At 50.2% G+C, this 26,137-nt stretch overlaps 1 protein-coding gene across 1 annotated transcript in view; it reads right to left on the bottom strand.

The window, feature by feature from the left end:
* The window catches only part of LOC102458003 (carbonic anhydrase 15-like), a 44,636-nt gene that overhangs the window by 13,294 nt on the left and 5,205 nt on the right, over positions 1-26,137 (bottom strand). The window contains exons 2-3 of the mRNA XM_006134789.3: positions 8,180-8,215; positions 452-622 (exon numbers count right to left, since the gene is read on the bottom strand). Of these exons, the coding sequence (XP_006134851.1) occupies positions 452-622; positions 8,180-8,215 (207 nt within the window). The remainder of the gene's footprint in view (positions 1-451; positions 623-8,179; positions 8,216-26,137) is intronic.

The following is a 26,137-nucleotide window of genomic DNA, read 5'->3' on the forward strand; positions in this document are numbered from 1 at the left end:
AAATGGGATTTTACATCCTACCCAGGACAAGGGTGATTTTTCATGTACCCATAGCAGGTGGAGCAGAGCTGGCTGGGAGCGAATGTGTGTGCATGGAGGAGTGCGCAAGAGAGAACCCATTCTGCCAGATCACACCTTTACTGTTTCTGTACAGTAAAGGTGTGATCTCAAGGCCATTTTCAGGTTAATGACAGAGACAGATGCAAGACTGTGAGCTTCCCTGGGAAGGGATCACGTTCTATGTCTGTCTAACACCTTGCCCAGGGTGGTTGTGGGCCATGATAGGGCTTCTATGCACTACTGCTGTAAAAATAAGAAATGCATCATTCTGAAGGGAACTTAGGGATGAATCAATCTCACTAACCTAGCCCGTGGTACTGCCCCTTCCTGTGGAAAAGGGTTTGAGGAGCCACGGAAGGAGGAAAAGAGGGAGTCTGGAACAAATACCTACCCGTGTGCCCATCATTCGAGAGTTTCCACATGGCCGGTGGAGCCTGGTCATAGCCCTCGAAATGGAAGTCTCCTAAGTTACTGTCCCTCTGTACTTTGTGCCGGTCAATGTTAATAGGCGACTGGTTGTCTCCCCCACAGCCCTGTGCCAGATCCTTCCACATGCTGGGGCCTGGAGAGAGACACAGACAGGTGGGAAGGGGGAGGGGAGTTAAAACATGGACCATGTGGAAACAAGCTACCTTGGAGGTGAGTGAAGGGTCCTTATACTATCACATGGGGATGTCCTGCTGTGCCAACAAGAGGAGCTTTCTGGTGTGTGCGGTAAAGTGGAGCTCAGTTTGCCAAGGGCTCCTGGCTTTCCTGCTTTAAATAAACAAGTGCTGATAAAAGCAGCACATCCGCCCGCGAGCTCTCTCTGGCCACAAAGGACACAGTGTACGCCAGTGCTTTCATTAGCCTCTCCTTCCATGCCCCCACCCCACAAAAGAGAGACGACCTTCATGAATAATAATGAGCAGGGCCTTAGTCAAGTCTCATTCATAATTCAGCAGGATTTCCTCACTGGGCCAGGTCCTAAATTTAGCCTGACAAGCAGACCCGGGCTTACACTAGTAGCTTCCTCGCTTGGTTTGCTTTCTTATTCCTCCTGCTCCTTCCACATCTCTAATGAAAAGGTCCTCCTTGCCCAGCCATACCCATTTCAGCCTCACCCCTTCAGCCTGGGTCTCTGACTGCTGCAGCTGGCTCTCTTCACTGCACACAGTCCCCTCAGACACTGACCCCCTGCCCAGCGCTGTTCTCATTGCTCAAGTCATTAAGCACAGACTTAGATTCTTCACAGCCATGATGGTCACCTGTAAGCACTAGGCCGTCGTGCCAAGGCAGCTGCAAGCCCTTGCCCCTGCCTCACACTCCAATAACCCATCAATACTGAGCCAGAGCCACCCTGTAATGCCATGGATACGAAAGCATAACTGAGCCACCGCAGTCAACACAGCCTTAGTGATGGAACATAGCAATGAAAGGGGACAGGTACCCGGTGGTGGATGAGCCATCACAATACCAGCGAGCCCAGTGCCAGTAAAAGTTGGCTCTACTGTCTACAGTTGTAGGCTGCCAGGGATCGTTTCAGTGGAAACCGTGGTGAGTCATATTAATCTGCGAGGTGCATAACCTTGTCTGGCTTCCTTCCTCATTACATTCTCCCTGATGGGTAATGTTTGGGCTGCTGAAATCCAGACATTCCACTTTATAATAAGCAGCACAAAGGAACATGTGCTTTATTGTAGCAGCCCAGTCTGTGAGAAGAAGCCACAATTAAAGCAGAATTCTAAGCCAATACATCAGTAGTCCTCCCAATCGCCACATCCACTGGAGCCTGAGAACAATGTCACCAAGACTTGGCTGTCCCTGAACTGCATAGGGAGTCAGAACTTTACTCCTGTCACTGGGCAGTCAGGAAGGCATGGAGCAAAGCAGCTGGGTCCTTTCTCTTGCTCCACAAGTGATCAGTGCCAGGAACTGAAACAGCATGCCAGAGGGGTGGCATTATTAGGCCCATTTTACAGGTGGGGAACAGAGGCACAAAGACACTAAGTGACTTGCTCATAGGTCCACAAGAAATCTGCAGCAGTGCATAGAACCAAAGTGTGGTCTCCCAAATCCTAAGCTGACACCCAAACCACAGGGCCATCTCACCACGCACACAGGTAAGGACTGTAAGTAGTGTGCCAATATGTCTCCATAAAGATGAGGTGCACTGATATCACCCCTTTTCACAACACAAGAACCAGAGGACACCCAATGAAATTAATAGACAGCAGGTTTAAAACAAAACTTTGGAAGTACTTCTTCACACAAAGCACAGCCAACCTGTGGCACTCATTGTCACAGGATGTTATGAAGACCAAAAAGAAAACTGGGCTAAAAAAAGAATCAGAGAAATGCTTGGAAGATACTTCAATCGATAGCTATTAGGCAAGATGGTTGGATGCAACACCTTCCTAGGCCTCTGACTACCTTATGCTGGGACTTGGAGGACAAGGGTATGGATCATTTGATGATTGCCCGTTCTATTCATTCCTCCTGGGGCATCTGGCATTGGCCACTGTTGGTAGACAGGATACTGGGCTAGAAGGACCTTTGATCTGATCCAACATATACAAAATGGCAGGCTTAAAAAAAAATCACACTAGTCCTTAAAATGTCACATGTATCAGAAATAATATGCCTCAGAAATATACATATATAGGAGAGCGGCTTTTTTGAGGGCTTATAAGTCCAACAGTGGCATATAAAATATAAACTATTCATGTACCATTACCATGGAAGTTACCCATTTTGGTGACACTTTATATTAAGACTCCATTTTATAAAGAGTTAATAAAAACTTAATAAATGATTCGATATAAGTATGTCACAGACATGAACACTGTCGGGACATCATTCAGAGGCATTATAAATGGCTATAAGCCATGATTATAACCAACTGTTGATCTGTTGACCACGAACAATTGATTAACCATTCATTTAAACACTTATTAGGCTTTTTAACCCTTTATAAAAATTATTTATAACTGTTCCTTTAATATCAGTTGTGACTGACATTTTAAATGCATATTTAAGTATGGGTAAAGTCACCAGTTTATTTTCTTGCTGACACACAAAGATCTTTTCTGGCCTCGGAAATATAACCGGCCACCCCATGCTGTGTTTCTCATGCTCTTCCGAGCGCAGAACTGGGTGATGAGCAGACATCAGAATGCCTGGCTGGCCTTTCGGACAGAAGAGTCTTGACTTCTGGCCTCTGCTGAGAGCCCAGCCCCATTCACACTGCTCAAAAGCCATCTTCAATTTTTAAATCAAGTCTTGTCCTCAGATAAAATGGGAAGCCAAGCACAAATGAATCCTTTCCATCACCCCGGCCCTGCAGTCCTCTGTCCAGGACTCCCATTCTGATCCCCAACCTCTGCCGTCCAGAGACACACGCATCCCCTCCCCCTACAGTTCTCTGAGCATGACACTTAAAACCTTCACCCCTTTCTCATAAGCGAAGGGCTCCCAAATGAGTGAGATACTTGACAAATGAGCAGCACTGGGCTGCGGAGAGGTCCTGATACAGAGTTGGCTTAGAGCAGTGTTTCCCAATTGGTGCTCCGTGGAACCCTGGGGTTCCCTGGAGCAAAACGAGGGGTTCTGCAAGGAGCCGGCACTCCCCCGCCCCCCCTGAAAAAGAGAGAGAGCCGGCTAGCCAGTAGAGGCATGGGTGGTGAGTTGTGTGAGCTTGTGGTGCCCATGTTCCAGCAATATTTGGAGCTGGAACAGGTCCCGACCCCCACGCCTCCATGCGTCTTCCCACCCCAGCCCCAGAGCGTCTCTCCCCCCGGTCCCATCCCGGTCCCGTCCCTGCCATGTGCAACCTTCTCTGAGCTCCTCCTTGCCAGCTGCTGCTGCCCTGCACAGCATGCTCAAACCAGTGGGTGGGAAGATGTCCGGACGCAACGTAATGTCACAGCCTGGGATTTTAAACCTGCTGGGCTCTGTGTTGCGCCGCATGGCTGAGTTGCGGGTTCAGAGTCTGAGGACAGAGTGCAGACTCTGGCCCCACAAAGTGGAAGGCAGAAGGTACGGGAGAGGAAGAGGAAAAGGGAAAGGGAGGGAAGGGGCTTGTACAGAGGGAAAGGGGAAGGGCTGGGAGAGGAAGGTGTTTGTGCGGAGGTGGAGGGGAAGGGAAAGGGGAAGGCACCAAAGGGACAAGGGTGGAGGAGAGACAAATGGCAGGGGGCCAAGTGCAGACAATGAGGAAAAAGGCAGGCGGGGAGGTGTCAGTGGGAGGGGGACAGGCTGATGCTGGGAGGGGAGAGGGGAAGGGCATTGGGGGCTAGAGGGTGAGGGGAGCTGCTGGGAGAAGGCTTGAAAGAAGGGGTGGACATGAGGAAGGTCGGGATGGAGCAAATCATGTGAGAGAGCACAGGGGCATGGGGGCAGAGGGTGGTGACGGGTGGGCATCAGAGAAAAAGGGAGCAAAGGGGGCATGAGAAGTGAAGGAAGGGGAGGCACCAAGAGGGTGAAGGGGTAAGGGAAGGTGCAGGTGCCCAAGGATTCTGGGGGTGAAGCAGAAGGGCAGACACCTGCAGGGGAGTGATCAGCACCAGAGGAAAGAGGCAGGGCAGGTGTAGAGGAAGGTGTTAGAAGAGGGGATGAGGAGGGGGGAAAAAATTCATTTTGTTCATGTGAGGGAACTCTTAGGCTATGTCTACACTGGTTGTTTCTTGTGCAAGAACACATCCACACTGCCATGTGCAAGTTGTGCTTTTGCACAAGAGCATCTATGGCAGTGTGGACGTTCTCTTGCCCGAGAAAGTGCCGATGGCCATTTTAGCCATAGGGCTTTCTTGCACAAGAAATTCATGTTGCCAGTCTACACTGGCCTTCTGCATGAGAACAGTTGCACAAAAGGGCTTATTCCTGAGCGAGAGCATCGTAGTTCTTGCGCAAGAAGGCCTGATTTCATACATGAGAACGTCACTGTACTTGCACAAGAACACACAGTGGCTACGTCTAGACTGGCATGATTTTCTGCAAATGCTTTTAATGGAAAATTTTTCCGTTAAAAGCATTTTCGGAAAAGAGTATCTAGATTGGCACGGACGCTTTTCCGCAAAAGCACTTGCGGGAAAGCATCCATAGCCAATCTAGACGCGCTTTTGCGCACAAAAGCCCCAATCGCCATTTTCATGATCGGGGCTTTTTTGCTCAAAACAAATCTGAGCTGTCTACACTGGCCCTTTTGCACAAAAGTTTTGCGCAAAAGGGACTTTTGCCCGAACGGGAGCAGCATAGTATTTCTGCAAAAAGCACTGATTTCTTACAGTAGGATGTAAGAACTGGGACGCTAACTAGGGCTAGACTCAAGGGGAGGGAGGGACAGGGAATCGGCTCTTGGCTCAGCAGTTTTGCAGGGCTTGGAGGAAGTGCAGGGAAACAGGCTCAGCTGTGCTGTGGGGGTGGCATGCAGGAAACCAGTGCAGGGCTCAGCTGGGCTGAGGTGGATGGGGGAGGGCATACAGAACAGACGGGCAGCTCAGCTGGGCTGTGAGGGGCTGCAGGGAACTGGTGCTGTGCTCCCTTGGATTGTGGGGGATGGTTTTGGGGGAGTTACAGGGAACCAGCAGGGGTGGGCAGCTCAGTTGGGTTGCAGGGGATAGAGGTGCAAAGAAGCCTAGTGGGGAAGGGTGGGGGGGACCAGAAGCCCTGAAATGACCTCCCCTGGTCCAAAAATTCCTCATCTGGGACCAGTCAAGTCCAGATCAGGGAGGTCCAACTCCTACCCAAGTCCCTTCCTTGCACCCTCCCAGACACCCTACCCCCAATCTGCTCCTGTTCCCTCTCCCTGGCCAGACACCCTACATCCAGCCTGCTTCTGCACCCTACCTACCACCCAGACCTTGACCCCTTCCGCCCCCCACCTCCTTCCCAGATCCTGCACCACATCCCTATCCCGCTCCTTGGCAGCCCTGCCATCCACCCTAGCACCTAGCACCGCTCTGGCCCCAGCACCTTGCCTCACACCCCAGGACTCAGCATCACCCTGGCCCTGGCCCCAGCACCCTGCCAGTCACCCTAGTGCCCAGCAGGACCATGTCCCTGACCCCAGCACCCTGTCACCTGCCTGCCCCAGCACCTTGCCCCAGCACCCTGCCACCTGAGCCAGCATCCTTCCACACAGCAGCACCCTCTCCTCAGCCCCAGCACCCACTAGCACTCTGTCCCCTATCACCACCAGCACATTTGGAACCACATTAGTGAGGCTTGGGGGTTTTTGGAGGAGCTTTTTTGTTTGTTGGTTTGTTTTTTGCATCTCACTTATGTGGCCCCAACTGTGGGTCAGTGACCTTTGACTCAAAACAGGTTCCTCACCCCTCTCATATATAAAGACAAGGCTAAAACTTTTTGTGTTTGACATAATATTTTATTTAAAAATGAAGCCAGGCCAACAAGCCCCGAATTGGGACCAAACCTCCATTCCTCTGCAGCATCATAACACTCCTGCACCACCTGACCCCAAATCTGAGCCTATCATACACTAGAACCCCCTGTCCTGAGCCTCTTACATCCCCACACTCCTGCATCCCCAGTCTTCTGCCACAACATTCCTCCACCGTCCACACATCACAAATCTGTGTCCTGAGCCCATCATACTCACAAACCTCTTGCCCTGAGTCCCTCACATATCCAACCAAACTCCTGCACCCTCACATCCACAAGCCCTGGCTTGCTCAGCACCCCAACCTTCCACCTGAGCCCAACACTCCCCAGCCTAGAGCCCCCTCCCTGAGTCAACAGCCCCTTCTCCTGCATCCAAATTCCCTCCCAGAGCTTGTACCTCTCACCCCTTCCCACACCCAAATCCCTCATTCCCACCCCACACTTCCTGTCTCAACCTAGTGAGAGTGTATAAGGGCTGGGGATAGCAAGTGATGGAGAGGAGGGGAACAGAGGAACAGAGCGGATGAGGCCTCACAGAAGGGAGGTGGGAGTTTTGGGGAAGGAATGTGATTTTCATGAATTGGTGGGTCCCTCTCTCCTCCTCCCCCCCCTTTTTGGCTGAGAGCAGAGAGAGCCATGGAGCAAAGCATGACAAAGAGGAGGCCGTCAATGAGAAAAAAACTTGTTGTGCTGTGCTCTTCCCTAGAGCCGTATCAGGAGCTGGATGCAATACTTTGGTGTTAAAGAGACAGGGAAAAACTCCTGATGCCAGAGGCCCGCACACACCCTCTCTGGGGCACCTGGTGCTGGCCACTGTCGGCAGAGAGGCTACTGGGCTAGATGGACCTTTGGTCTGACCCAGGACGGCTGTTCTTATGTTCTTATACAGGCCTGGCTGGTATAGCAATGTAGAAGGCTCCCCTTCTAACTGCCTCTCAAGCGGTCCCTAAGGTCACTGACCGCAACTCAGACAGACTTGTTTATTTGATAGAGTAGCATGCATGCAATTTAGGTTTCAAAGGGCACTCAGGTAATTCACACATTAGCATAATATGGATTAATTCCTCCTTCCCTGAGTCGGGTTTCCCATTGTGAATTAGATCACTCATTATCCCAGCACTCGCTCCACTGCCTGGCACATAATTTTTGTATCTGAAAGATTAAAAGGCCTGACTGTGGTCTTCTGTGGTCTCTTCTCCACCAGAAGAAAGGTCCTGACTTCAGGGGAGACAGCCCTGTTGTAACTGGGAGAGAGAGAGCTGGATTGGGCTCTATGGGAATAACCACGTAGGTGCTTTGCAAAAAGTAATTTAAAAATGTCTCTGAACTCTAGAGTTGCAAGGTAGTTTTAGCTAGTGCAGCTACCCTGATCTCTGATTCCAGGACTAAGTCACTGGTCTCCAAAACATCCCTGGAGAGAAAATCCACATTACTATGAACAAGAAACAAAACTGTATTGTCATACATAAATACTACTCTGCCCCATCACTGCACAATCACATTCACAATAGCACACACACTCACATTCTTGTCTCTGCAACTGCCCAGCACATGCACACATTGCTGGCACTTCATACACACACACACACACACACACACCTTTCCCTCTACCTTTGTCTCCCACCATATTCAAACTACAGGCGCGTTCACGCTGTCTTCAGGCATGTGCATGCAGATGGCCACGCTACCCCAGGCAGGCATGCCCTTCATACCCACTTTAAACCATTTCTGTACTCACCACATTTGGGATCCTGTGAATCGTAGCACCAGACAGCTGCAAGAGAGAAAAGAATTCAGAATATAGACTGGTAGGAACTAAAAAGCCGGCATTAAAATCCACAGGTTTCTGCAGAAGCAAAGGGCTTGTTGCGTTCTCACTTTTCATTGTGCTAAGCAGCAATGAAGTGTTTGCAGAAAAACCATTCCATTTAACACACAAGCACTTGAAACAGGCCTGATTCTACCAAGGCAACCTACTTCTTTATTACTGATAGAAACGTAGCCGTGTTAGTCTGGTGTAGCTGAAACAAAATACAGGACTATGTAGCACTTTAAAGACTAACAAGATGGTTTATTAGATGATGACCTTTCGTGGGCCAGACCCACTTCCTCAGATCAAATAGTGAAAGAAAATTGGCACAACCATATATACCAAAGGATACAATAAAAAAATGAACACATATGAAAAGGACAAATCACATTTCAGAACAGAAGGGGGATGCGGGGGGGAGGTAAATGTCTGTGAGCTAATGATATTAGAGGTGATAATTGGGGAAGCTATCTTTGTAATGGGTAAGATAATTAATGTCTTTGTTCAGACCTAAGCGTAAATAAGCTTAAATTTGACACTTTACACTAAACTAGAGGACACCAAATAAAATTAATGGGTAGCAAGTTTAAAACTAATAAAAGAAAGTTCACCACACAGCGTGTAATCAACCCGTGGAACTCCTTGCCAGCGGAGGCTGTGAAGGCTAGAACTATAACAGAGTTTAAAGCTGTGGTCCCCAACACTGTGCCCGCAGGTGCCATGGCACCTGCTGGGGCATTTATGTGTGCACACCAAATGATCTTGGCCGGCCCCACCCCCGGCGTGCAACGCATACGTGGTGCCAGCCCTGAATGTGTGGCGCATGGGTGGCCCCTACCCTGGGCGCACGGCTCATGCACGGTGCCAGCCCCTAGCATCTACACAGCCAAACCACTATTTTGAAATAAATTTGAATAGCGGAGCGCTTGTTTTGAATTTGGTAAACATCATTCTGCAAGGAATAATGCCAAAATCGAAGTAGCTAATTTGAAATAAGTGCTGTGTAGACACTTATTTCAAAATAGGGGGCCTCCAGCCCTTCCCAGGGTGCCCTGGTAGCCACTCTAGCCTCAACCAAGAACACTCCTCTCCCTCCCCCTCTCTCCGGAGCCCTTAAAGGGGTTGACTCTGGCCACAGTGCTTGTGCCAGCTTCAAGCCTGCCAGCCCAGAGCCAGCAGTCACTGCCCCTGACTCAGTGGCCCCAAAACATGAGCCAGCAAGCCACTGGCAACCAGCCCTCCACCGCTCCCCAGGAGCAGTCTGCCAGCTCCCAGGAGACTGCCAGGGCGTGAAGAAGGCGGGCACCTTCCTGCTCCAGGGTGGAGATCATGGATCTTATTCAGGTTTGGGGGGGATGCCCCCAGTGTCCATGATCTCTGCACTAGACGACTATGGCAGGATAGCTGCCGAGACCACATGCAAACCCAGGAACAGGTTTGCATGACAATCAAGTTGGTCCAGCAAGACCCCCAACCCTGAGCCCTGAGCATCCCCTCCCATTTCTTCCCCCTTCCAGCTCCCTCCTCCCACCCTCTCTTCTCCCCTCTCCTGCCTTCTTTCCCCAGTCTCACCAGAGTTTCATTCTCCCCCGAGTTTTGTTAAATAAAGAGAGTTTGTGTTCATGAAAATACACGTATTTTATTTGACATCAGGAAGGGGGGCTAGGGAGGGATAAGTGGAAGAATGTGATGGAGGAATGAGGCACAAGCTCCCAGTAGAGCAGACCAAGGAGGCTCTTATTGCTCCTCTGAGTGGACACTCTCCCACAGGGCCTCCTGGACAGCCCCCTGATGGACCTCCCGGATGGCAGCCTGTAGAAAGTGCAGCCAGGCTCGCAGCAACGTGTCCATGAGAAGCACCAGAGTACCCAGGGGCAGCATCGGCTCCATGCTGCAGAGTGCTGTGGTGTCCCGAGTGAGGACAACCAGAGCACGCAGAGACAAAATGCTTTGCTGTCCCTCATCAAGATAGACAAGCAAGCAGGGAAACCTGAGAACCGGCTGTCCAGGAGGGGATCCCTTTAAGCACAGACCTCAGATAGCCTCTGGCAGCAGCCCCACACAGTAAGTCCTGACCTGGTGCCTTGCTGGAACTGGTTCCAGCCAGCCTTAAATGCAATTCAGAATCCACTCAGTGTGGACATGCATTTTGAAATGCATTTTGTATGTAGACACGTTACAGGCAGTCCCCGACTTACGCGGATCCGACTTACGTCGGATCCGCAGTTACGAACGGGGCTGCCCCAGAGTACACGGACTGCGGGACCTCGCGGTCCTGCCGCCCGTGTACTCTGGGGCTTTCTCTGCGTCTCCCTGGTCTGCAGACCAGGAAGACGCAGAGCAAAGCCGCGGAGGGGCTCGGGCAGCGGGGCACCCCAGGCGTGCCTGGACTGCTCCGCCGCTGGCTTCCCCGTGGCTTTGCAAAGCTGCGGGGGGGGGCTTGGGCAGCGAGGCAGCCCAGGCGCGCCTGGACTGCTCTGCTGCTGGCTTCCCCGTGGCTTTGCAAAGCTGCGGGGGGGCTTGGGCAGCGAGGCAGCCTAGGTGCGCCTGGACTGCTCCGCTGCCGGCTTCCCCGAGGCTTTACAAAGCCACAGGGGAAGCCGGCAGTGGGACAGCCCAGACGCCCCGCGGCTGTCCCCACTGCTGATGTCCTCAGAGGCTTTGATCCCCGTCTCCCTGGTCTGCTGGTCTCCAGCAGACCAGGGAGACTGGGAGCAAAGCCGTGGAGGACCCAGGCGGCGGGACCGCGGTGCGTCTCGGTCCGCCACCCATGTCTTCCTGGTCTGCTGGGGTGGGGGGGGGCGCAGCTAGTACGCCTCCCTCCCCCCAGCAGACTAGGCTTTTCTCCGGACGCCTGGGGCAGAGCACATGGGGTGCTGCTGGGTTGGTCCAGTAGTGCCGAGGAGCGGCGCTACTGGAGCAACCCAGCAGCACCCCAGCTGCTCTGCCCTAGGCGTCCTGATTTAGCCGCTGCTGAAACTGACCAGCGCTGACTACAGGAAGCCCGAGGCAGAGTTGCTCTGCCCTGGGCTTCCTGGAATCAGCTGCTGATCAGTTTCAGCAGCAGCTGAATTGGGGACGCTTGGGGTTCTTAAGTTGATTCTGTATGTAAGTCAGAACTGGCGGTCAGTTTCAGCAGCGGCTGAATCTGGACGCCAGTTCCGACTTACATACAGATTCAACGTAAGAACAAACCTACAGTCCCTATCTTGAACGTAACCCGGGGACTGCCTGTATTTATTTCAAAATAACTATTTCAAAATAAGACATTTCGAAATAACACTGTAGGGTAGACATACCCTTTCTGAGCACAACAGGAGCTCACCTTCAGCACCAGCAGTAGAGGCTGGGGCTGAAAGATTTGAGTCCTACCTGAGAACCTAGCACATCCATCTCTTACTCTGCAAACACACAAACACATTATTCTAAGAATGAGTGGTCCCATGACTTCTATCGGATTACAGTGTAACACATACCTGTTTGTAGGGTGAGAGCTGTATGTGGCAACAGTTCACTCCAGGAATATCCTATTTTATTTTTGTGAACGCTCTGGTGACCTTTTGCTTACATAGGGCTTTGGAAATCCCTTGGGATGACAGCCCCCATTCTCCAGGGTATGGCAGGACTGAGAGGAAGATTAGCTACTCCCCAAGCTCCATCCCAAGCCTATCCTCCCATCACTTTTACACCAAAGTGCCCAAGAGCCCGCGTTCAAGAACATACCTACCCCCTTTTTTTCCTATGGCCCATGACAGCGGGGCAGGAAACTGAGAAGTTGAAAATCAGTATGTAATACACCTAATCCAGCATCCTACAGATGTATTCCATGCAGTTCAGCTAGATCAGGTCTGTTCTACAGACCATCATTACTATAAACGGTATTGGATCAGCTACCTTGGAAATCTGGGCCTTACCTTACCTTTGTCCAGAAATATTTGCCAAAAGGAAAACTTAATGCTAAAGACAGAGACAAAGCAAGAGGATTGCACTACAGGGGGTGCAAACAGCAAACCTACTCAAGACCCCCATTATCAAGCACTTATCCTTCCCGCATCCAGGCCCAGACCCCTTCTGCCAACCATCTGCTTTCTGTAGTTCAGCATCTTCTGTCAGAGACAGGAAACACAGCCTGAGCAAAGAGTGAGTTATCCAATAGCCAACATTCCAGTGCTTGTATAACGGAGGCACCTGCTGGGTGTGGTTCACTGTCCCGTGTAGTGGCACTAACCCATTTATAGACAGGCAGAATGAGTGCGCACTACAGCCTTAGCTGAGAGCCAGCCTGCTTTAAGCTCAAGCTATAGTCTCTCATGCACGAAGCTCCTAGGGTTGCCAGGTGTCCGGTATTCTACTGGACAGTCCAGTATTTGCATTCTTTGTCCAGTAAAAAAAATCCAGAGAATACCAGACATGTGCAATGTCCAGTATTCTCTGATTTTTCCAGCTGTGCACCGGATGGAAGCCTGGCGTGGCTGGGGGGAGCAGCTGGAAGGTGGGGCCACGATCAGCGCTAGGAGCCTGTGATTGCACAGAAGCCTGGTGGAGAGTCCCAGCCGCTCCCCGCACCCCCACCAGGCTTCTGCACAATCACAGGCTCACAGCACTGATGGCAGCCCCACCTCCCAGCCTAGAAGTCCCAGCTGGGAGGTGGGACCATGATCACCGCTCTGGGCACCCTAGAACAGGGGCCTTATTATCCCATGTTCTTTTTTTATTTTTTTCCTCTCGACCGAAAAATACCACATGTCCGGTATTTTTTGGGAGACCATTGGACAACCCTAGAAGCTCCAGAGGTTTCAGATTTGGTTGCACCTATCAGTGATACACTAGCACTGGAGACTCATTAATTTCTGAGCCTCACAGAGCAGTGACTGAGGGTTTAGTCAAAAAGCAAATTGGACTGTACCCTTCCAAATGCCTAATTCCATCCAAAACGCCAAGGGAGTTCTGCATCAAAACCACAGCTTGTGGTTATTCCTTCTCATACTTCATGGGTCTTCTGCAGCCTATAGTAACTCCCCAAGCCACATGTGACATCCCTGCTGGGTACGGGAGAGTGGCAGCTAATACAGAGATAACCCTGCCAGAGGCTCAGACAAACAGGCCTTTATTGATGTCCCTGCATTACAGCCAGATCCAGCAGTCTGACTGTTCTATGTATGACACACTGCCTGGTCTCTTAAGGACACAGTCCACTGCCTCCTGGATCTGAAGTGGTTGTGGAAAGGATGATGGTCCCAGGTGATCTCCTGAGAGTAACAGACAATCCCTGAACCCTTGTCAGTTGGTGTCAATGAGTCTTTCATCGGCATTCCTTGAGTTTGTGATCAGGTGTACAGTTTATATTAAGGGACTTTTAGCTATTTCTCTTTTCATTATGCTGGCACAGACAACTTCTGTTGCCCTCACCTTCTACTACTCAGCTTTCCGTTACCCTACCTTTCCCTTCTGAAATATTCAGGGCTGTTTATTCAGGCCAGGGCACAGGAATTTAAATGGTGCTTAATATGCATAGATATAAGGCAGCTAAAGCCATGTTTACCCTGCAGAATTAAGTTGACCTAACGTACGTCGGCATACAGCCGCTGCAATAATCATGTATGCACGTCTACACTCTGCTTCTTGTGCGCGGGTGCAACACCAACAGCACTTGCACCGAGTGAGTGGCCAGTGTAGGACATTGTGGGATGGCTTCTGAAAGGCAGCAACAGTCACCGTAAGTAACACAGTGTCTATCCCGCGTCCTGCATCAACCTATCTACATCGTCAGTAACTCAAGGTGGCTTATTCTTCCTCTGTGAGAGGGATAAAGTCAAACTCACTCTATAAGATACACCAGGATTGAGTTACCGTGCTGAAATTAATGCACGAGCACCCTCCACATTACTAGGTTACCTGTACTTTGCTAGCGCACCGAGTCTCCAATAAGGAGACAGCCTAGTTCTGTAAAATGGAATGATGGTCCCTGCCTCAGAGATTACAATCAGAGTACCTGATGAGGGACAGCCAGTGGGGTGGAAGACAGACAGGCAGTCAGGCAGGAGCACAGGTTGATAATGAGGCAATCTGAATGAATGAAAATCTGGAGCTGCCTTCAAGTTTTATCCAGAGGGTTTCCTTGAAAGGCCAGTGACGTGGAGCTGCACAATAAAGTCTCTGCTTTGGGTTCCATTACCAGTGGGCAACAGAAGCCATCACAAAGACTTTAAAAAAATAGCACCTTGCTGTAAGTAACCCAGTATTCCCTTAAAAGAAAGCGGGACACTATATAATGACTGATTCACAGTTAGCCTGGAGACAAATTCACCCTTTTGTGTATTCCTGCTTCCCAGATGGCCTGTCACTGAGTAGCTCTGGTTGGGATTATGTTTCCCCAGCTGTATCAGCCAGATACAGAATAAACAGAATCTCACAGCTCTTGCTCACAGTTCTATCCTCTCTAGATCCTTTTGTGTTCCCTGTCCTCAAAAGCAACTGCAACACCTCCCAAATATCATCTGTACATTTCAGACATGTGCTTGTCACCTTCTCTTCCAGAGGATTGTTTGTACAAGACGCTAAGTAAGACTGGATCTACCCCTCTGTCTCCACAATACCCCACTAAAATCTCCCACCAATCTGATATGCTGCCATTCATCACTACTTGATTTCTAGTGCGCCCACTGTTTTAATGTCTGGCACTAATCCTGACCAACCCTGAGCTGAATTAATTGCAAGACTGCACAAGACCCTGCATCAGCATGCCTTACTAAAGGTCAAGCATAATATGTAATTGTCTGCATGTCTTTCATCCACTGGCACTATTGTCCTTCTATCAATGAAACACAATCTAGTTCATCTGGCAGGATCTATTCCTGAGCCAACCCTGCGTAATGCTCATATACTACGGCTCTGTTATCTCTAGGAGTTTCATGAGTTAGTACCCACATTATAATTGTTCCATAATTTTCCTAGGAAAATTTGCAGGGTGGTAACTGCCAGGATCACTCCTACTTCATTTTATCTATGCTTTTACTCCTGTCATCCCGAATGTCTCTAGCTCTCCGTGACGTTTCAAAAGAAATAATGGTCATCCCATGCTCTTTCAGTTTTGTGATACAGGGTAAGTAATCTGCATGGCTGTGTCTAGACTGGCAAGTTTTTCCGCAAAAGCAACTGTGGAAAAACTTGCCAACTGTCTACACTGGCTGCTTGAATTTCCACAAGAACACTGACGATCTCATGTAAGAAATCAGTGCTTCTTGCGGAAATACTATGCTGCTCCCGTTCAGGCAAAAGTCCTTTTGCACAAAAGCTTTTGCACAAAAGGGCCAGTGTAGACAGCTCAGATTTGTTTTGCGCAAAAAAAGCCCCGATCACAAAAATGGCGATCGGGGCTTTTTTGCGCAAAACCACGTCTAGATTGTCACAGACGCTTTTCTACAAAAAGTGCTTTTGCAGAAAAGTGTCCGTGCCAATCTAGACGCTCTTTTCCGCAAATGCTTTTAACGGAAAAACTTTTCCGTTAAAAGCATTTGCGGAAAACCATGCCAGTCTAGACGTAGCCCAGATGTTCTAATTAGTCCCCTACTGGTTCTGCAGAGGCAGTTCATTTCATATGTGGTTGATTAATTATGATCTACCAATTAGTGTCACTATTATTACAACTATGCCCAGATGCCACAACTAATTTCAGTGCTCCACGGTGCGAGGCCCTGGGCAAACTGATCCCCAGAAACAATACTTACCCTAAAGACCTTAGCAGCAAGTGCCCAAGAGCAAAGGTGGGAGACAGGGAGTAAACTACTCCAGCTTCAAGTGTAGGGGCTGTAACTTCTTCCAGTAGCCCTAAACACCCTGTTTCTGGCTAGTAAAGAATTCTCCCCATAGGAGACAGCCAGAAGGCTGCTTTCAAGGGAAGAGGAAACCAGACTGTGGCAAGGGAAGGTGGTGAAGGGTTGGAGGAGAGCTGAAAGGACACTTTGGAGGTGGGTAGAGCAAGGGCGTTAAGGACTAGTCAACTAGTCACTCTCCTCCCACCCCCCACCCTCTTTGCTGCCTCTATCAGATAGGGGCAGCAAATGGAGGCAGCAAATGGAGGAGGAAGAGAGAGTACTTCAAAGTGGCGCTATTGCTTTGAAACACCATGGGTGCGTTTCAAAGGGGCAGCACTGCACAGAGCCCAGGGTCAGCCATGTGGCGCTGCCCTGTTGAAATGCCTCCACAATGTTTCAAAGAAGCAGCGCCACCTGGAGCCAGGGATCAGCTGGGGACTCCCTCGCTGACCATGGGCTCCATGTGGCATTTCTGCAGAACCTGGAGTCAGCTGGGGAGTTCCCTGCTGACCCCAAGCTCCATGAGGGCACTTCTGTTTTGAAATGTAGAAGAGTCCCCCCGCCCCTCCCTCGTGGAGCCCAGAGAAAGCAGGACTTCCCGCTAGCTCTGGGCTGCACACGGAGTTCCACATTTCTCCTTTGAGGGGCTCTTGTACATTTCAAAGGAGGAATGAGGAAGTGCCTAATTGGAACATATGCAGATTGCTTACCCTGCATCACAAAACTGAAAGAGCATGGGATGATTATTATTTCTTTTTAAACGTCATGGAGAGCTAGAGACATTCGGGAATGACAATAGGAAAAGCACAGATAGAATAACGTAGGAGTGATCCTGGAAATTCTATGGACTACTCGACTAGTAAATTAACTGGTATTTACTTAGGGGAGAGTAGTAGGCAACAGCTTCCTGTCCAGTTACAATAAAACACTTCCCTGTCTCAGGCATTTCCCTGTCTTCGTCCCACCCCACAAAGACAGCCACAAGCTCATGTAAAATCTGCCCTTTCCTTAGCTCTTATGTTCAAGTCCCCATCATCATTTTTACTGGACCAGTTTTTCCTTTTTATCTTCTGCCTATTAATAATAGATCTAAAGAGCCCTTTGTTAGGAGTTGAGATCTTCACTGCAATCCAGAATTCAGTATTAACTTTTGCTCCTCTAAGTATTTCTGTAACCTGATTTTGTTTATTTTTATAGCTCGTGCAATCCTCTCCCTTAGTGGATTGATTATATTTTTAACCTCATTATTATTGCTGGTCCTATTCCTTACAGCTCCACTTAACCAGGCTGGCCTTTGTTGCCCCTTTGTGTGTTTACTCTTTATTTAATCAAGATGAAAACCTCAGCGACAGTTCCCTCTTGGCTCATTTCACATTTTCCCCCTTCTGCTTCCCACAATGCTTAGCACTTCTCACCCACAGCCCACGAAGCACCTTCCATGGCAGCACAGAGAGTTAATGGACTTGTTCAAGGTCAGACAGCAAGTCAGTGGCAGAGATGTGACCAAAGTTCAAGAGCGCTGTCTTCCTGGCTGGTACAAAGCCTGCTGAACCATCCATGGGGTCTCTCTACCTTCCCTGTTACTGTTGTTACTCCTATTCTGGGGAACCGACAGAATCATTAAACTACTGGGCCATGTGGGAGGGAGGCCAGCCCACTGTAACACTTCCCCCCAGCCATCAGACCATGCCACCCAGCACTCCAGCAGCAACTCTAAAGGGCCCAGGACTCTGGCTTTCATCACGGCCACAGGAGCTGGGAGCCCCAGGCATTTAGAATCTCCAGAGCAACTGCTCCATGTACCTCCACCCGCCCCATCGGCAGGCCTGCGTATATTACTGTTCCAGCCTCATGCAAGGCTGCTGACTGCCAGCCCACAGGGGGCTGGAACAGCTCTCTGCCTGTGGTGGGCTACTCCCCGGTAATCAGTTACCCAGTCACATCTCTAACACACACACACACACACACACACCACACAACGCTAGACTGCAATCTCATGGGGGCAGGGACTAAGTACAAAATCAGACAACAGGTGGCTGTAACAAATAGATGGGGCAGCACAGGGCAACAAGGACAGGATTAAACCTCAGCAACAATGAGCTCAGATGACCCTCAAGGTTCTCTAGACCATCTTGCTCATTGCTCGTCCATGGTTCGTTCGCTAATGAGGTGACCACCAGCTGCTGCAGCCGATGGTGTCCCAACAGTCTCCTGCTGAGTTCTCACCATCAGTAATGGCATCATTAGAACCTACGGTCTTCATTTCTAACCTTCACACTGGGGAATAAACCTCCCAGTCCACTGCCTTGGGGCTCCTATAGCAATAGGTAAGTGTCACACGGTCCAAACACTCCTTTTCTGAGGCTGAGATAAAGCCAATGGTGTAACTCCTTTCTCAGGTTTTCAGTAGCCTTCTCATAAAAAAATGAGAGACACCCACAGCCACTTTCTCTAGTCCTGGGGTCTTTGACCCAAAACTACCCATTGGATTTTTGATCAAAGGATTATGTTTCTCACAGTGCCCTGGTTACGGGTACTTGCCCCCTCCATCTCCAAACACATGCCTCCAAGGAAATCCACTGATTATTTGTTCTCTTTTTGAAAACAGGCAAGCAGGCAGCAGGCAGTCCTGTATTCATCATTTTCTAATTTACTGCAGCTAAACTATAACTCAGTCCTCGGGGCTGTGTTGGACCCGTCTCTGGATTAGTCACTTTGGCAGATTTGTTTCTTTCCAAAGCTCTGGGATGGCACATGGAAATTTCTCTGGCACTCCGTCATTCTCCTTCTCCCCAGAGCCAGAAGTGAGGGTGAATTGCAGGGCACAAGGAACTGTCCGTATGGTTTTGGGATGTGTTGATCCCCTGCCTTTGGATCTTCTGCATCTCTCTAAGTGACTTGGAATCTGATCTGTCCCAACATCAAGCATCTCTCCAGAGCCCTGTTTCTTCCCACCACTCTCAGACACAGCTGCCCTTACCACCGGCGATGTGCCATCTTCTCCCCTCCACACACTGCAGGACCTTCTGGAGCAGCAGCCATCGGGCATAATCTTAGAGCTAGTTGGTAAGTGACCAGCATGCTACAGTGAAAAAGGGCATGCTGGCCAGTTAGTGCAGGACACTGGGAGACAGGACTCCCGGCATTTACACTTCCTTGTTGCGCAATCCTGGGGGAGAAACCCAGGGACAAATCTGGCCTTAGCTGTCTCCAAAAGCTGGAGATCGTGAACACAAATCCTTGTCCCTTCCCTGCTGCATGCCTCAGTTTGCCCAGTCATCAGGCAAGGATAATAACCCTTCTCTACCTCCTCCCATTGGTCCCTTTGTTCTCTTCCAAGAGAAGGCACTGTGCTGTAGAACTGCAAGTGTGATTATTTACGAGTCCTCTCTTGCACTTCTTCCTCACAAATCTGTATGGCCTGAGCCCATCAGAGCTGCAGCAAGGCTAGCCTGAAGGAGAGGGTGCATGATGCTAATCCCCTATGCTCTGTGTTACATTCCCAGAATGCACAGAGAAATATGCTAAAAACAGACATAGGCTTGCTGGAAGAGGCACTGTAATGCTGCTTTATCATGTAGAATTCAGAACAACGCACTGGAACCCCAAACTTCAGGGAGAAAGAACAGGCTGCTCCCTAAAAACATATCTCACCCTACCTGGCTCTAGGCTGGGTGGCTGAGAACTGACTCTAGGGTTGCCAGGTGTCTGGTTTTTGCCTGGACAGTCTGGTATTTGTGGTCCCAGTCTGGCAAAAAAACCCAGAAAATACTGGACATGTACTGTTTGTTTCTCTCAGACGGAAGGCCAGTGGGGACAGTCTTCCCCTGATGTATCTGATGGGGGCAGGGGGCAGCTGAAGATGCCATGACTTTTTTTTGTTGTAGTTGTTCAACAAGTTTGATCTCCTGTTTTGTTTTGGTTTTTTTGGTCCACCATTTTTTGTTTTTTTGCTCAACCAATTTTTTTCCCCGTCATGTTCGAGATTTTTTTGTGAAAGTATCTGGCCACCCTAACAGATTCATTGCATGCTTCCCTACAGAGCCTCCTAGGCTGTAAGCAGTGCCAGGAAGACCAAGAATATCAGGGAATTTCAAAGAGCACAATTTCAACTTAAATTGCAAAACACCATGTGCTGGGGAATTAGGGTGACTGTATGTCCCAGTTTCACACTGATCGTCCCAATGGGATGTTAAATTGTTCACCAGTAAGCATGAGACTTACAGGTTAACCAGTCAACCAGCCCTTGCAAGTGAACTCTGATGGCAGCCAGTTACACTGGGCCAGAGCAGCCCAAGCCATGGAGGGGCTGGTGGGATAGGTGGCGGGACCTCTCAGCTGCAGCAGGCCACAAGCTGGGCCAGACGCAGGCCCGCCAAGAGGGAGAGTTGTCCTGGGGCCTGGCAATTCAAAGGGACCCAAGACTCTCAGCCACCACCACTGCTATTGGGCAGCGGAAACGGCCAGAGCCCCAGCCCTTTAAATCCCCACTAAAGCACGTCTCCATGCAGCTCTAGGGACTCAGAGAAGGGGCGTTGTGCGCCAGCCAGAGCTGAGCACTGGCTGCCCCCGCCCTACCCCTTCTGTCCAAAGCCAAACTCCTTCTGGGAGCGTGGAGGGCCCCCCCAAAAAAATTTGCCCAGGAGCTTACGGGCACCATCTGCTTACCAAACCGGGAGGCAGACGCAGTGTTAAAACAGTTAACCAGTTAATTGGTGAACCATTTTAACATCCATAAACCCCAATATTCAGGATTCTGTCTGACATAGGTGCCAGTTACCCCTCACCCCATCCTGAGTTTTCACAGTTGCTGTCTGGTCACCCAGGGGGGCAATGCACCATGAGGCTCACACACACCTCTCCAATGCACCATGAAGCTCGCACACATCTACCGACTCTTGCTGAGCTGTCTGTACATCCCATTACATGATCAAAGAATCAGCAATCAGATCCAACACAGGCAAATTACCAGGAAAACCAACAGCATCTCCAGCTTCTCCCCACCGGACAAGATGGAGCAGGTGTTCAGCTAGGCCATGTGCAGGGTGTAATTGCTCATCACCCCTTGCTACCCACAGCTGCCATTCACCTCCCTTGCTCTGGCGGCTGCCTACAGGTAAGTTTTGTGCTGAGACACAGCCCCTTCATTTCTCCAGACCCGCCTCTGGCCCTCTTAAAGATTAGATCACCTGTTATATGCAAGAGCTGTCAAAATCTACTTCCCTCCAGCTCTCCCCATCTGTATTTCCACCCCAAAGCACACAGTGCTCAGACCTGCTCTGAGCCCCACACAGGGGAGCATGGACATGACTCCTCCAAGGAGTGTGTGAGCAGAGAGCATTTGGCTTGCGGGCACCTGGGCGTGAAGTACCCGCCCTCACTAACAGCCATGCCAAGACCACAAAATCATTCATGTAACCCCTTCCCTCCCTGGCACATTCGCCATTGCTCAGAGCTCCAGGGAGACACCCCATCTGGAGCAGAGCAACCAACAAGGACCATTGCCCCGTCAGCTCCAATCTCTGCTCCAACAGAGCTGGCCTCATTGAAAGGCTGTGTTTCAAGGCTGGAGGCCATGCCTTTTCACTGCCAGAGTGCAAAATAAGCCAAGTGACTGGAGCCAGCACTCCCCTCCACCCAGCACTGCCACAGTGCCGTTTGCACGCCGCCTTTCCTGGTCATTGCTGCTTAGGCAAGGGCCTCCGTGCATTCATTGTGGCTTGGTAGATGCCCAGGATGGGAGGCATGTGTGGAGAGAGCACATGGAGAGAGGCTGGGGGGAGAGGTGTCCAGGCTGGGAGGGGGGGAACCATACAAGGAAGGGTACGTAGGGTGGCCAGAATGGAGGATGGGCAGGAAGAGGCCACATCTGGAGTATTGTGTCCAGTTCTGGGCCCCCAATTACAGGAAGGATGTGGACACATTGGAGAGGGTCCAGCAGAGGGTGACCAAAATGATTAGGGGGTTGGAGCACATGACCTTTGAGGAGAGGCTGAGGGATTTGGATTTCTTTAGTCTGCAGAGTGAAGATTGGGGGGGGATTTGATAGCAGCCTTCAACTTCCTGAAGGGAGGTTCCAAAGAGGATGGAGAGAGGCTGTTCTCAGTAGTGATGGATGGCAGGACAAGGAACAATGGTCACAAGTTGCGGTGGGAAAGGTCCAGGTTGGATATTAGGAAAAACTATTTCACTAGGAGAATGGTGAAGCACTGGGATGGGTTACCTAGGGAGGTGGTGGAATCTCCATCCCTAGAGGTGTTTAAGTCTTAGCTTGACAAAGCCCTGGCTGGGATGATTTAGTTGGGATTGGTCCTGCCTAGAGCAGGAGGCTGGACTTGATGACCTCTTGAGGTCTCTTCCAGCTCTATGGTTCTATGAAGAGGCTCCATTGGGTGGTGAATATGCAGAGATGGGACAACCATTAGACAGAGGGACCCACAGAGTGGGAGGAGGCACACGTGGCAACACGGTCAACAGGGTGCATGCCAGAGACACTTCTCGCCTTTGAGCTCGGCCAGCCAAGCTCAGCCTCAGCAAAAGCTGCTGTAACTCAGCCCCCACCAATGGCAGCAAGGCCCTCTTACACCCGGACTGAATTTGCTCCTGGATGTTCTAACACACTGTCACCAGGGCAGAGCCACTGACAGGGATGGGGGCAAATGGAGCAGTTTTCCTGGAATCCGGCTGACCTCAACCCAGCCCCTTCCCTCCTCAGCCCTGCCCCTTCCAGGAGTGTGAAGCTGGAGCCCTCCCCAACATTGCCCAAGAGCCCGTGGAGCTGACAGCTCCACTGGACCAGGGAACCCTTCTCTGCCCTTTGGCTCCCCCCTCTCCTTCCCCTGCTGTCCCTCCCAAGCAAAGCACACCAACCACCACCCCGGGCCCTTCCCACGTGAACCACGGAGGAGCAATGGGCTTGGCACAGCTATCACAAGGGCAACATGGCCAGTCCTGCTGCAAGGCTGGTTACTGCCTGACAGCCCCTGTAGGGGCTCTGCTCCCTTCCCCCTCTTACCATCAGCTCTGCTCCCTGCTGTACCACCAAGAAAAGGGTGAAAGTTACTTCAATTTTTTACAATACTGTTGTATGGCAACCCCCGGGCAACTGAGTCCTGGCCATGACTACACTAACTTAAATAACTAGGGGTACGTCTACACTATAGCGCTAATTCAAACTAAGTTCGAATTAGTTAATTTGAACTAAGCTAATTCGAACTAATGCATCTAGAACTAAAATCTAGTTCGAATTAGCGTTTTGCTAATTCGAACTAGCATGTCCACATTAAGTGGACCCTGAACCGGGGCTAAGGATGGCCGGAAGCAGTGCCAGCAGGGCATCAGAGGAGGACTTAGAGCGTGGAGATGCTGTCTCAGGCTAGCCGAGGGCTGTGCTTAAAGGGTCCCGACCCCCACCCTGGACATACAGTTCTCAGGGGTTCCCCGCTTGCAAAGCAGTCCTGGCTTGGAGTGCCCTGAGTACCCACACTGGGCACATCACACCACTCGGCCATCAGCCCGGCTGCACTTGCCACAGGCTGCCATCTGGGGAGAGGGGGCAATTGGGGGGCTGCAGGAGAGCTTTCACCCCCAGAAGCCCGCAGAGCCAGCCCAGTCCTCCCCATCGGGGGCTCGTACCCCATTCCTCCCTCACTTCCTTCCACTTACCCTTCCCAAGCCCCTCTTCTTGATGTACAAAATAAAGGACAATTGTGTTCAAAAATGGAATCTGTCTTTATTGAACAAAACTGGGGGAGACTGGGAAAAGGAGGTGGGAGAGGGAAGAGAGAGGGTGGGAGAGGGGAGGGCAACTACAATGACCAGGGGTTGGGAACAGGTCCCATATGAAGAGAGGCTAAAGACACTGGGACTTTTCAGCTTAGAAAAGAGGAGACGGAGGGGGGACAGGATAGAGGTCTCTAAAAGCAGGAGTTGGGTGGAGAGGGTGCATACAGAAAAGTTCTTCATTAGTTCCCATAATAGAAGGACTAGAGGACACCAAAGGAAAGGAATGGGTGGCTGGCTCGATCCATGCCAGGTGCAGGGTCTGCTGGCTGGGTGCTAGCAGGCTTGCACCTGGCACGGGCACCGTAGCCAGCCCGTGCCCCTTTAAGGGGTCCGGGGCCAGGAGGGGGGCATAGAGTTTCCCTGGTGTTGGCCAGAGTGGCCACCAGGGAAACCTGGGGAGGGCTAGCCTCCCACTAGTTCGAATTAAGGGGCTACACACCCCTTAATTCGAACTAGCTAGTTCGAACTAGGCTTAATCCTGGTAAAATGAGGTTTTCCTAGTTTGAACTAAGCGCTCCGCTAATTCAAACTAGTTTTTTAGTCTGGATCCGTTAGTTCGAATTAGCTTAGTTCGAATTAACTAATTCGAACTAAGTTAGTTCGAATTAACGTTGTAGTGTAGACATACCCAAACAGACAAACTCTCTGAAATAGATATTAGACAGCTGCCCCTTTCTCCACTCCTGCTCCTCCAATGGGGTAATAGCTGTCCCAGGTCCCATCTCTGCCCCTCTGTGGTCATTCTACAGTATTACTCACCCTCCTATGCGATTCCCTCCTTTTCCATTTATGAGAATCAACTAAATTCCAGGCACATCCCATTGTCCTGGGCCAACCAAACCCTGACCTTGCTTTAAGTTAGGAGAAGAAGAAGCTGCATAACAAGTTTGGTGGTCCTAGCTCTTACCATTTTGGAGGAGTCCTGAACCAATGGACTCAAAGACAGACAAACAGACACACATTTCTAAAATACATAGTAAGATATGCAGTATCATCTAAGGGCTATTCATTGTAAATGTTGCATCCCGCTATGGAGATGACTCTGCAGCTCTCTTCCAGCTGTGCTCAAGTAGAGTAAAGAGTGACAGCTACAAGTCACCCGAATCATTTAAGAAACGCCATCCCGCCCTCCATGCATTCTGATGGGCCATAATAGCTACACATCAAGCACACTAATGTCCTGGGAAGATGAAAAGCTCCAGTGAGCCCTGCATGTCCCAGACATGTCCGAGACACAGATGTGATATTTGGAATGGACACTCTCTTGTATTAGGGACAGCTTTCATCTTTGATTCCTGTCCATCAGCTCAATAGTGACAATGGGGTGAAATGAACGTTCAGGGCCAAAGGACGTCTTTCCCTCACATTCTGCCTTGTACCAGCTTCAGGGTTTTGTTGATCTTCAACCTTTGTGTTCTATGTCATTTTTCACCATGGCCTTCAGTCTTCCTTGCAATCAGATAAACAAGTCAGGAATTTAAAAGCATTGAACAACTCTTGCTCCTGCCATTGCTACAAACTCTTGTGCTCTTACTCACACTTTCTTAAGAAGTCATTTGTTCACCCAAATATCCACCAGGCACACATACATGCACACATTCTCTGTGGACATGATCCAAAACTCAAGGAAATCAATGGAAAGATTCTCATTGACTTTGGATAAGGCCCTTTAACTCCTCTTGTCCTAGCTGGCCTAAAATTCCATCTGATTCTCAGGTTCCAGCAGATCCAACAACAGTGGGGTCACAATTTCCAACCGTGTCCTCTATATACCGCACTTCTATGACCTGGACCTGAAACAACCTCCAGTAATACATTCAGAGCATTTCCAAGCATTTCTAGTTGCATGTGATGAAACCTGCTCATCCGCAAGAAAATGTTAATTTGCATATGCAGATCAGGTCTTCAGCAGCCTGACTAGGCAATCATTGCACCCAAGGATTTCACTGGCACACTAATGGTACACCACTGGGTTCCTTCACCTGCCTGCCATGGCAAAGCATGAGTCACCCTTGCTGGTGCTTCTATGCACTCCTGCGGAAGTGACTTCAGTTCTTCAGTGTGATCCCAGCAGCTGCCCAACAAGGAAAGCCCCTCCAAAGTATAAGTGGTTTCATTTGCTCTGCCAAGAACAGAGCTGGGGTGCTGGCCAAGTTCTCTGTTTGTAAATCTCATGTGACACTGGGCATCCCCTGATCTCTTGGGTGAGGAAGAGGGAATAAGCAGCAGTATGACCCTGTATAGGGCACTATGCAGAGAGCTATGGATCCAAGCAGACTGAGGACAC

This window comes from Pelodiscus sinensis, chromosome 15, assembly GCF_049634645.1.
Source record: "Pelodiscus sinensis isolate JC-2024 chromosome 15, ASM4963464v1, whole genome shotgun sequence".
In the NCBI taxonomy this organism is placed as follows: Eukaryota; Metazoa; Chordata; order Testudines; family Trionychidae; genus Pelodiscus; species Pelodiscus sinensis.